Genomic DNA, 13,522 nt, shown 5'->3' with positions numbered 1-13,522 from the left:
AAAGGACGGTTCCTTCGGCGGTCGCGCTCTCATCCACGAGGCTGACTCTCAACTGAGCCACGATCCTCACCCGAGAGCCCGAGGTGGCAGAGTAAGTAGCCATCGCCCTGGCCGTGCTAGACGGCAAATGGGAAGTGATCTACAGCGACTCCAGAGCATCCATCAGAGCTTTCGAACATGGCGTTACGCAGCCTCCGTAGTGCGTAGCCGAGCACACTCAAGCTCCACACTGTCATCTGGTTCCCCGCCCATCTCGGTCGGGTGCCGGGTTGGGTGCCCAAGCGCAACGAGATCGCCCACGACGTAGCGTGCGCGCTTACCGACCGCGTCATCCCCGGGCAACCCCGCCTCGTCGAGCTAGAGGACAACCGGGACGCGCTCATTACGTACGGCGAAATCACAAAACACTTCTGCCTGGGGCGCCGCATCTTTCGGCCACCACACCCCAAACTTAACAGGCCGCAGGCGCTAACTATATACGCTTACTACAGGCGCACATGTACCCAAATCCTGCCAAATTATACACGTTTCCTATCCCGACGCGTATCCCAGCGACACGTGCCCCTCATGCGACACTCGTACACGTGCTCTGGGAGTGTAGAAATGCTCTTCCCGACTCTACCTCGGACAAGAGGGAAAAGTCCCTCAGAAGCTCACGACTCGCCGACCAGCAGCCCCGCGAAGCGGCCGCCAGGTACTCCCTGTCGGTCCCTACGTGGGAGGTGCCCACTACGCGCTAAGCGTGTCCTGCAGGACCACAATAAAGTTTTGCAGTACTTCGGCGACATGCCGTTAGTGGTGGCGATCATGATGGGACGGGTGATACACGGCGATACAGCGCTTGTGTGTAACCTTTGCATTGTGCCTCTTGTGCGCACTGCGGTTGCATAGTGATACATTGTAATTCGTCACTAATTATTAGAGATGCATTCATTAACTTTTAAGCTTGTAGTTTCAGCAGGCTCATCGTAACTTGGAAATTGATGTGAGCTCTTTTATAAGCCATATCAACTTTCGGATATTGAAAAATGCGATTAATCGTGCAATTTTGGAACGAGGAAATTAGGCTATCAGAGCACGCGAACCCCGAAACTTGGAGGCTGCTGCAAGCGCAGAGCCGCGCCCCTCGAGGCGACGTTCTGCTTCCCAGCAGCGGGCAGCCAGCGCGCTGCCCGATACCCCGTCACCTCATGGACCACTGACGGCCTGTCTCCGAAGGAACTGTCCCTTTATTTCAAAGCAGCAATTTTTAATGATTACTCAATATCTTGGTAGAAACACCTTCTACAGAACTGTCCAGCTGGCACTATCATGACCACAGGGCTAGAATGTCCGAAAAATGAATTTTACTGCTAGTACAATTATAACGCTACATACATGAGCTCGACGCGTGGGGCACGTTCTATATATTTGAACGCATCAACATATGCCTGTAGTAAATTACGGGACAAAATACTTACTTTTCTTTGGATAACTTGGCTGTTAAAAATGCATAATCAGAAGTTTCGTGAGGTCGTGAACGGACTGCTGCCACAGCTGGGATAAAAGTGTCTATACAGCAATATCACATAATGACACATGCATGCATCAAAGGCGGGTGCTCAGTAGTTCATATTCTGAGGTGTGCAGTACAATTGATGGCTTACTTATACAGCAGTCCTTGTTCTTTTGTATAATACAGGCTTCCAGTGCTGGTCTTGAAGGGGTGCTATCGCTCCTGCTCAGAATGGTTGTCCCCGAGAAGCGAGCCTCACGAGCACAGGCTCGTGAGGCTCGCTCAGTAACGTAGGCTACTTGTCCTCTTTCTTCCTAGATACCGTAAGCGTATAGTTCATGCAACGTTCGGTTTCGCCGACATACGTTGTACTGCGAGACAAGGGCATGGCATAGCTCACACCTCTTTGAACACTTGACGAAACGAATATGCCTTAATTGTACGGAAACCTCGTTTGCTCTCACTGAAAATGCGAGGGCAAGTTTAGAATAAACATTTCGTCTTCTTCTTCTTCTTCTTCTTCTTCTTCTTATTATTATTATTATTATTATTATTATTATTATTATTGACCCTTTAACCAGCATGTTGAGAAAGGCACGACCTAGCACGTTTTTATTGCTTTATTTCTTCATGATCTTGTTCAAATACCTATCAAAAGAAATATGAAAGGGCTTCTCTGAAAACCAAGTGAGATACAGCGGGTCGAAAATATTGCGGAATAACTGGTTAGAGAGAAATGTGTGGTCCAAAACTTGTGTTTGGTACTTGCTTTGACAAGGTAAATGTGTGTTCTTGAGATGCACCTAAATGGAGCAAAAATTATTAGCTTTCTTAAACGAATAAAAAAAAATTCGCATTCGCGATAATATGACCACCACGTCCGCGAAGACTGTACCGACGATGTCTTCGAGTTTTGCCACCAAAGCATCTGCTGCTGCTCACAGCCGACATTTTTGTGACTACGACTGTTGAGCAGGTACATATATTAAGGTAAATTGAAAGGCACGGACTAACATTTGATTTTATATAGCGCTTGCAGGTACTTTTGTGAGGTCAACAATATTGCTGAGCGACCAGTTAAAGGGCTATTATAGATATTTACCTGTAAGAATAAATTGTTTAAATGGCAAAAGGGAACTACATCTGCTGCTGCCATCTATAACCATGCTTTCAGTTCAAATGTTTGAAGAAAAGAGTACAGTTATCCTAGCGATGTTCTTGTAACCACAGATTGTTTATAGGGACGTCTTAAACTGCTGCTGGGAACGCACATTGAACGCAATGAAAATTTCCTTCTGCTTGTCTAGTGTTCATAACAAATGACCAAGAAGCCCGAATCGCCCCTCTGTCATCATCATCATCATCATCATCATCATCAGCAGCAGCAGCAGCAGCAGCAGCAGCAGCAGCAGCAGCAGCAGCAGCAGCAGCCTAATTTATGTCCACTGCAGGACGAAGGCCTCTCCCTGCGATCTCCAATTGCCCCTGTCCTGCGCCAAGCGATTCCAGCTAGCGCCCGCGAATTTCCTAATTTCATCGCCCCACCTAGTCTTCTGCCACCCTCGACTGCGCTTCCCTTCTCATGGTTCCCTGTAAGTAATTGACCTAAACGTACTCCTTCCCAGACTCTAGAGGCTGACTCGCCATCCTGAACACTTGTTCCCTTGCCCGGCTATTCATGATTATCTTCGTCTTCTGCATATTAATAATGAACCCCAATCTTACACTCTATCTGTTAAGGCTCTCAAGCATTTATTGCAACTCGTCTCCAGTGTTGCTGAACAGAACAATGTCATCTGCAAACCGAAGGTTGCTGAGGTATTCGCCGTCGATCCTTACTCCTATAAGCCTTCCCAGTTTAAAAGCGTGAATACTTATTCCAAGCACGCAGTGAATAGCATTGAAGAGATTGTGCCTCTCTGTCTGACCCCCTTCTTTATAGGTATATTCCTGCTTTTCTTGTGTAGAATTAAGGTGGCTGCGGAAGCTGTAGATATTTTCTAAAATATTTCCGTAAGCGGCCCGTACTCCTTGATTACGTAGTTCCTCTATGACTGCTGCTACTTCTATTGAATCAAATGCCTTTTCGTAATCTATGAAAGCCATATATAGAGGCTGATTGTACTCTGCGGATTTCTTGATTACCTGATTGACGACATGGATGTGATCCATTGTAGAGCATCCCTTCCTGAAGCCAGCCTGTTCCCTTGGTTGACTGAAGTCCAGTATTGCCATTATTCTATTGGAGATTATCTTGCTGAATATTTTATATAATACTGGGAGTAAGCTAACAGGTCTATAGTTTTTCAATTCTTTAACGTCTCATTTTTGTGGATTAGTATAATATTTGCATCCTTCCAGTTTTCTGGCACCCTTGACGCCGATAGACACTTCGTATAGAGAGCCGCCAGTTTTTCAAGCATTAGGTCCCCTCCACTTTTCATTAAATTGACTGCTATTCTATCTTCTCCTACCGCTTTTCGCCGTTTCATGTCTTGCAAGGCCCTTCTGTCCTCATCGCTAGTTATAGAAGGGGTCTCTGCAACCTGTTCATTACGGCTTCGAATGGAGGTATCGTGACTCCTCTAGGTATGGTACAGGTTAGTATAGGATTCTTCCGCTGCTTTTACTATACCTTCGAAATTGCTGATATTACCCTGCTTATCTTTCAGTGCACACATCTTGGTTTGTCCTACGTCAAGTTTTCTTCGCACTGATTTCATGCTCGGTCCATTTTTTACGGCTTCCTCAGTCTTTCTCACGTTATAATTTCAAATATTCCTTATTTTCGCCTTGTTGATCAATTTTGACAGTTCCGCGAATTCTATTTATCTCTTGAGTTGTCGTTTCTATATTGGGTCTCCTGTTACTTGGGATAGCTTGCCTACTGGTTGTCTTGGTGCCTTATCTTGTACTTATATTGCTGCCTCTGAAGCCATCCCGGTTAAGGTTTCGTTCATTATCTCTATGTCATCTTCAGCTCTCTGTTCTACGGCTGAATATTTGTTTGCAAGTACCAGCCTGAATTTTTCTCCTTTTACTTTTACTGCATCTAGGTTAGACTGTTTCTTCTTGCCCAGTTTTACTCTTTCTCTATTCAAATTGAGGTGAATCCTAGCTCTCACTAACCTATGATCGCTGCACTTTACTCTACCTAACACTTCAACATACTTAACTATGCTGGTGTCAGCAGAAAGTATGAAATCAATTTCACTTCTTGTTTCACCGTTAGGGTTTTTTCATTAGGGCTTTTCCTTATCTAGCGTTCCTAGAATCGACGCCTTCGTTGCCAATTACTTGTTCACCAGCCTCCTTTTCCCCCACTTGTGCATTGAAGTCGCCCATTAGTACAGTATGCTGAGTAGGCACTTTTCTCATCGCTAATTCAACATGTTCATCAGTATGACCTAGTTCATGATCATCGTGACTGGAAGTTGGAGCGTAGGCTTGTACTACCTTTAATCTATACCTCTTATTAAGTTTGATTAGGACTACAGCTACCCACTGATTAATGCTGTAGAATTCGTCAATGTTGCCCGCTATGTCCTTATGGATTAGGAATCCTACCCCGTATTGCTTCTTATCTGGGAGACCTCTATTGCAGAGGACATGGTCATTAGTCAGCACTGCATAAGCCTCAGCAGTTCTAACCTCCCTTAGGCCAATTATATCCCGAACAATATCTGATAATTCCTCAAAGAGTCCTGCTAAGCTAGCCTTACTCGTCACAGTTCGGGTGTTAAAGGTTGTCAGGGTAAGTTTCCATTGGCGGCCTGTCCGGATCCAGCGATTCTTAGCACCCTCTGCGGCGTTATAGGTGTGACCGCCGTATTGGTCAGGTGCTCCGCGGCTGCTGGAAACTGAGGGCCGTGGGTTAATTGTAAGAATTATCAGGGAGGTAGTGGCCGAATACTGTACCAGGGAGGCCAATTCCTGTTTTGGTGAGGGAGTGTCTTTTTTGAAGCTTAGTATAGGCCTTCCTAATTTGGTTGTACCAGGACTTGTACAGCCCCACTAGCTCTCGGCATCTTTTGCCGGTGTCAGACGCCACTCCAAGCCTGGAGTGGCGTCTTTAACACGAAATAGTTTTATGCCGGGGTCGACCATCAACTTCCTGTAACAGATGTGACGTCGGCGCTAATGCGTAAATTATGCTCTCTCTTAATAGGGATGACGCTTCCATCTAGGAGCGGTGACGTGAAGTACTGTATCATGACACTAACGAGCGCTGACAGTGAGCGCTTCGGTAGTCTCAGCATAGCGGAGGCTCCAATGCGGCGTAGCCTGGTGTAGGTGGTGTAGGCCTATTGCCGAGGTGACGATGCAGTTTGCGGACGTGATTTGTCCTTCGGGTCTGATTAGCCTGTGACGCCTTGTCGGTTACGGACTGCAGATTGAACATGTTTCATCATGTTGGCACCGTTTATTTACAAGCCACCTAATGCTTCGCTTGCGATGGCAGCAACTAAGGGAACTGCTGCGTCAAGTGGCGCAGAAAGGCAACGATGTCAACGGGAGAATTTCGCATTGGTCCGGCGAGAGACACGCTAGCATGGAGCAGAACACCTTCGTGCGTTCGCGGTGCACGCGGCCAACTCTGCCACTCCCATTCCTGAGGCTGACTGCGTCGCAACTGGCTGCTCAAGACATTACAGAGCCGGACCAAGATGCTCGTACCTTCACCGAAGCGGCTCTGCAGCAGGACGCCGCTCGCCACCAGGACGGCGCGTGACAAGCAAACCTGCAGCACGGTTGCCCGCCCGCAAATCGTGCGCCTTTTGCTGCAGCGGACCTTGAGTCTACATTCTTTTTTAAAAAGATTACTTGTTAACACGCAAGAACTATAGCAATTGTAGCCATGGAAGCCTGACAAAGACGTTACGGTAAGAGCCATCATAGGAATGTGTTCAGTCAACGCTGCTTAAACTCGCTGCCATTACCAGACTACCCTATTCACTCGAACCTTTTTTCTTTTTATCTGTTTCGAAGAGTCGTGTCCGGAATAAGGGAAACGTGAGGGCTGTCTAAAACAAAGGAGTTGCAGGCGAGGAACAACAAGAACCGGCAATTGTTGGCCATATACATAAATGTGCTCTTGTGAATAAATAGAAATGTGCTAACGCCTATTTCCGGTACAGGCTGACCGACTCCAGTTGTTCAGCGGCTGTGGTGATCTGCTCCTGAACAAAATGCCGCATTCCGATTTAAGGCCGTATTTAAGATCGACTACCTACGTACCGATAATTGAATGCCTGTTCATGAAAATCATGCTGTCAAAATTAACACGAAGGCCCGCTCCAAATGACGTATTTTGTAGCTCCTAGGCTGTTTCGGGACGTAAAGCACAATCACATAGTGAACCTGCTGAGGGCTTCAAACGACTACGACCACTTTATTTGCTGTTGTTACAGTAAATATTTTGAACCAACATTTCAATACTAATACAGGTAAAACAGGGGGAAGGCACGAGATGGAAATTCAAGATGATGAGCAAAACAAGAACAGACACAATTAGCATTTATGCGGTCTCCGAGCAAAGCACAAGAAAAGCCGGCAGATCCCATGCTCAGTGGGAATCGATGTTATCCGAAGCAGTGTACCAGGAGCCTACCAAGTTAACGAAACGACCATGAGAACACTACGACGTAGGCGCCTGTTTTATGACCTACATGACAGGCATGTGATGACATTCGTATCACGACCTATCATTTATGTTCGTCATACACTTTCGGCATACTATGCCAATTGTGGTACATACCAATTTAACAAAACGATCATGAGAGCACCAAGACGTAGACGGCTGTTTCATGACTTACATGACACTCATGTCATGATATTCATGTCATAACCTGTCATTTATGTTCGTCATAAAGACTTGTCATATTATGTCAATTCTGGCTCCTACCAAGGTGTAGGGCGCTGTTTCATGACCTACATTACTCTCAGATCATGACACTCATGTCATGACTGATTATTTATGTTCGTCACAAACTATTGTCATACTATGCCAGTTTTGGTGCATACCAAGTTAACGAAACGGCCATGACACAGCACCAAACGGCACCAAAACGCTGGCGGCTGTTTCATGACCTACGTGACAGACATGTCATGATATTCATGTCACGACCTGTCATTTATGTTCGCCATACACTTTTGTCATATTATGCCAATTTTGGCACCTACCAAGTTGACGAAACCACCATGAGAGCACCAAGATGTGGGCGGCTAGATAGACAAATAGATAGATTTGTTTATGTCCTATTTTCTTTCCCATTTCTTTTTTTTTCTCTTCTCCCCTTTTCATTCCCTCCTCTCGAAAGAGTAGACAGGCGTTGTGACCCTCTCGGTGGCAGTTGTGAGCTTGCTGTCTCCCTGTTTCGTTTGTGTGCTCGTATGTTTGAATAATAATAATACTACTACTAATAATAATAATAATAATAATAATAATAATAATAATAATAATAATAGACAGACAGACAGATAGATAGACAGATAGATAGATAGATAGATAGATAGATAGATAGATAGATAGATAGATAGATAGATAGATAGATAGATAGATAGATAGATAGATAGATAGATAGATACTGTCAAAGTGGCGAGTGTTCGCCAAGAAATGCTTCGAATTTAAAAATCTGCAAGATCGCGGTGTCTCCCGCTTAAAATTCAGTCCATGAAGACAACGGAGCGAGCAGTCGGCTTAGCTAATAAAACGTCGAGGGTGAAATTCACGAAAATTTCCAATCACTGCATTATGCACTGAAATCTTGAACCGACTGGCCGGCATCCTTCAAATGGTCAGGCTGGTTGGGCAATTGTTTGGTGCAACACGATTGAATAAAGCGCGCCAGTACAAATCATGGATACGCAGCTGTAAATGCCTTATCAGCTGCGTGATCCTGCGCGTCCTGTAAGATTATGGGAAATAGCAGCAGTCCTATTGCAAATGTTGGTGCTCAGAAATACGCTGTAAAAGCGTATAACAAGTTCCATTTGGCACGTGTTGCATGTAGCTTCATAGAACGTTCATTATTTTGTAGGCTTGCTGAAAGACAGCGTACACCGCCCGAAACTAGTGAAGGAGCAGGTTTTGTGTCTTCTTTTGCGCGGAGTGCGCAGTGTGCTGTCTGGACGGACTCGGAGCAGTTGCATGGGCCTATTCGCACTTACGATCCAATGTGCGAGTAGCACATTCCACGTGGCCTTATCAGCCACATGGAATGCGTGTGGAAAAGAACTTGGGCATATCTGCACCGCATTCGGCTTAATGTCGCAAATACAAAATAATTCCTATATAAAACTGAACGCATGAGACCGCCACTGTGGCTTGCGTGCTACGCACGAGAAGGCATAGGGAATTTAATCTGCACTTGAAGGCTGTGTACACTTGACAAATCAGCCCTTATGTCCGCACTGAACATTCATTAAAGACTGTCATCCTTTAGCTGCAACACGTAATTGAATCACAGACTAACTTTGCCTGTTCATCTCGCGCAGCGAAAGCACTTTTAGTCTTCCTCAGAGACAATGGTATCAACGAGCTTGTTGAATACCTGTTGTACTGTTTTGTGCATGTTTTGCAGCTGTGACGTACACTGTGCCTATCATTTCATCTTTTCTCATACCCATTTGGAGTAGCGCGGTAGGCATGCGGCTAGGAAAACGTCTCCAACATTCATTAAGGAGCCTCCCTCCCCACACTCTCTCTCGCAGCTGCGCACGTCACAGTCGTAGCAGACGCCACCGAAGAGAAAGGGATCAAGCTGCAGTTGAAGGTGGTTTACTGCATCGCACAGACGAGGCCTCACGCACGGTACAGCGGCGGTCAAGCTTAACCCGAACAGTGAGGGCAGATCTACAGCTACCTAACTTTTAACGAATACAGGCTGTATGGTGCAAACATCGAACGCCTTGAAAGGAAGACGCATTAGCTAGCGTATTCAAGGCACACCACACATAAATCTGCAGTATGCATCCGCAGGAGAAGGAAGTAGATGCTAAGGCGTGTTTGTGCTAAGTGTGAGGGTCACTGTACACAGTGGCAAGCAAATTCAGTACTTGTACAGCAAACTAAAACACAGTAGAGGATACCCAGTGTCCCCATTGCACATACCCAGTGGTCCCAGTGCACATACCTTGTGCGGATACCCAGCCACGCCTGTGGCAGATCATTTTAGACTGCGAGATCACCGGGATCGGCCCACGAAAAGGGCGAAGTACCCCACCCACCCTTTTACTGAAAAAAAAAACATGACTGCGGTCGTAGAAGAATGCTTCACATTAAATGTACCAAAAACCGCATTCCTCACCTGGGTATGGTACTCGTATCCAGGGGCTCTTTTCGATGATACTGGAGCGGATGTCAGTTCGAGCTGGATCACCGGGACGCAGGTACTCCGTTTCGGTCATAAGGTAGCAGGCTCCCCAGGAGATGACGATCGCCAGCAGAATCTGGGAGAAAACATTACGTTCAGGTACCGCGGCTATGCTGCGTTCAACTGCACATTGTTGCGACTCGAGGTGGCGTTTTGGCCAGGAATCCACCAAGGCCATTGACGACTACTACCGGTAGTAGGAATGAAGGAAGAAGTGTTTATTTTACATTATTTACCCTGGCTGCAGATACAGAAGCCCACTCCATGTAGGAACATATTAAACGTCTGAGTTAACATCAGCACATGTCAGCACCACCTCACCCCACCAAAGGCCTCCGCTTTTAATACAATTTATCTGCTTAAAACAAAGGCGACATATCGAGAAAATAAAGGTTCCAAATTTTATGCGCACGCAAACCATCTCTTTCAGAATATTGATGAGCTTCTAAAATAAAAATCTAAACAAAGTTCAAAACTGGTTTATCGCAACGATCCCGTACTGAGACGCAACAGCATGCATTTGCGTTTTTCTGACCTCTGATTATATAAAAAAAATAGGCAGGACGATCTCACGATAACTGTCGACAGAAAGCGTTTAGCAATGAAATAATATATTGATACAACGTATCGCCACCGTCTAAACAAGTGATGAGGCGTGTACTGTAACGGGACTCATGTCACACGCTTCCGATGGATGGATGATATGAGCGTCCCCTTCTGAGTGGGGCGATGGCTTGCGCCCCCAAGCACTTGTTAATAAATTGCCAATTGTCCTACCTATGTCTAAAGAAAGAAAAGAAAGAGAAGAAAAAAAAACACGCGAAGAATTACCGTCACTAAACTTTCTGAGCCCCTGTTAGGAACTTTGATACGCCTCTGTTGTTTGTCGTTTCCCTACTTTTTTACCACCAAGCTTCCAATCGCCTCTTACTAATCTCTGTTGCTGAAATGTTTACGTTTCCCCTGCTGTCACTGAATCCAAAGGCTTCAAGGAGGTGAAAGGTGTCTAAATCGACCGCTGGGCAGAGATCTTCACATTCTAATAAAAGATACTCCATTGTTTCCCTTGCTATACCGCAGCAAACACATGCTTCGTCTTCCTTGCTGCATCTCGCTTTTTAAGTGCTTGTTGTAAGTCATCCTGACGTCGCTTCGAAAAGTAAAGAGCTTCCCTTTGAGTTATAAATTGTTTCTCTCCTGATTTCTTGATTTCTTTCCTATGAACACTCGGCGCCATCCAGCGGTGCCACCACGAAGCCTGCGCCTGGCCTCCGAAACGAGAAACGCACAATGTGCCAACCGGGCTCCTCTCGCGCGCCTCTTTCTGGACACGCTCAGTGACCCAAGTAACGCATATTCAGTGATTCAAGTTGGCGAGCGGTTCATGGAAGAGCGGCACATTTCCAGTGCATTCATGGCGCAGCTCGCTATAGCATTGGCGTGAAAGACATTCATTGGAAAGCGGCATCTAGTGCATTTGTGGCGCAGCCTGCTAAACCGTCGTGGTGCAGGCTGCGACCTTAAGGAACCCTTGTGTCGTGGGTTCGATTCCGCCCAGTATCGGATTAATTTAAAAGATGTTTGTAATTTTTGTCATCGTAGAGCTGCACATTACCAGTGGCACATTCCCCGTGGCCCACATCTATTTACCCAAGTTGGCGTCAGAGACGTTCATTGAAGAACGGCACACACCTACTCGCACATACCCAGTGCTCCAAGTCGGCGTGGAAGAGTTTCATTGAACAGTGGTATGTACCCAGTGCCGCATCGACAGGGACCCGTGTCGGCGTGAAAGAGATACGTTAAAGAGCGGCACATTGTACACATTGCCAAATATTCAGTGACCCAAGTTGGTCCAACGGTTGGTTTCGAACCATGTTCCCTCAGCATGGCAGGCCGATGGGCTTACCCATTCGAGCACGGACTACCCGCTGACCCAGAAATGTGGAAAGATAGAGACAAGTCAGTTGTTCGGAATCCCGCAAGGTGGAGAAGTATTCATGAAAAATAATATTGTCATCCACCCGAGTGTAGCATGAAGCTACGTGCTACACTCGGGTGGATGACAAGTTTACCTTTCATGAATACTTCCCCTACCTTGCAGGATTCCGCAGAACTGATTTCGCATATTCTGTGTCCCTGTGCTTCAAGTCGTCGATTAATTCGCTCTCGCGCTGCGATCTAACAGCGTCCTGGTTAGCTCAGATGATATAGCGACCGCCCTGGAAAAGCGTTTGTCGTGGGTTTGAATCCCGGATCAGGACGAATTTCTACTCATCCGTGAAGCGTTATTTCCGAGAAACCCGTATGGTTTTCCTTTGTATCTTCGTTATATAATCGGGTGGATGAGAATTTTACCTTTCCTAAATACATAGATAGTTAACCCCCCAAAAGTGCGTGAAGTACTCAAAAAATGCGAACGAATTAAAAACCTCTACGTACACCGATGCGCATATGTACACCTTTCCGCTTTTCAATAATGGATATCAACTACGGTGTTGGGCCATGAGTAGATATACTGCAATATATTAAGGCTAGCGTGTCTTTCAAAGACAATGCGGTGTAGAATGGCTACAATTATTCATGTCCAAGATGGTATGAATCACGTGCTCCATTTATCTAATGTGCAGCTGAACTGAAGGCACCTATGACCGCACAGCCGATTGAGATCTTTCTTAGACGCTACGGCCATCCACAAGAGAAATGAGATGGCAGAGGTTAACCGGATGAGAAGCTTCTGATTCGCTAACCTACAGTGGATGAAGGGTAATGTAGAAAGAAAGGCGGAAAGAACAGCGGAGAAATAAAGTAAACGCCCGAAAAGAATAAATAGAGGCCGCGGCGAACATCTGCGATAATTATAGTTCCTGTAATAGTCCACTCGAACGTAAAAATTTCAATAGCGCCTTGACCGACTTCTGGTGTGACGACTGTATAGACCATATAGTTCGATACAATAATTTTTAGACAGAAATCGGGCGCTAGTGTCTACGTGAGCTGCAATGGGGTCGGGTAAGCCAGAATGGGAAACATGGTAAGTACATGGATTTTGCTAAACTTCACCCTTCTGGCTTCAAACGGCTTCGTGGCTTTGTAAACTCGTCCTTTTCCATGAAGCACTGTGTAATAAGTGGCTGAATAAACATTATGAAAATTGTCCGATAGCAGGACAGCAGGAACATAGGACCTCTAGCCCATAAGCCCTATATTGAAACCATTATGCCACGGAGGCATGCATTGACAAGCGACATATGAATTTACCGCGGGTAAGTCAGAGACTTGATGCGCTTTGCTCGTTTTGATTTGGCCACCTCGACAAGTTTAGTTGTGGCATTTAGTAGTGATTGGGCGGGTTCGTTACGTATTCTGCACTTCGAAAAGTATGGATTGCTCTGAAATTTACGAGAATTAAGGCATATAAAGCGTAATAAACAAAGCCACAAAAACGTCTGAATCCACAAGCGCGAAGGTAAGACAAATCCATGCACTACCCACCGTTCCCATAGTGGCTGAATGATTGCAGTGCCAGAGTTCCCTCTAGTAATTATTGTAGGAAACTCTATGGTATTGACCGCATTCTAGGATTGTCCGCTCGGAAAGCGGCCAGTCGTTAAGACGCGCCAATTTGGTCACCAACTTGCCTGTGCGAGCT

The 13,522-nt window shown here is 45.9% G+C and overlaps 1 protein-coding gene across 2 annotated transcripts in view; it reads right to left on the bottom strand.

Annotated features, from left to right (window-relative positions):
* Positions 1 to 13,522, bottom strand: part of LOC142588605 (solute carrier family 23 member 1-like) — a 139,361-nt gene that overhangs the window by 26,776 nt on the left and 99,063 nt on the right. For both annotated transcript variants that reach the window (XM_075700446.1, XM_075700440.1), the window contains one exon: positions 9,805 to 9,946. In XM_075700446.1, the coding sequence (XP_075556561.1) occupies positions 9,805 to 9,946 (142 nt within the window). The remainder of the gene's footprint in view (positions 1 to 9,804; positions 9,947 to 13,522) is intronic.

Source organism: Dermacentor variabilis, chromosome 1 (assembly GCF_050947875.1).
Source record: "Dermacentor variabilis isolate Ectoservices chromosome 1, ASM5094787v1, whole genome shotgun sequence".
NCBI lineage: Eukaryota > Metazoa > Arthropoda > Arachnida > Ixodida > Ixodidae > Dermacentor > Dermacentor variabilis.
The sequence above is the reverse complement of the archived record's forward strand: the minus strand, read 5'-3'. Positions and strand labels throughout refer to the sequence as shown.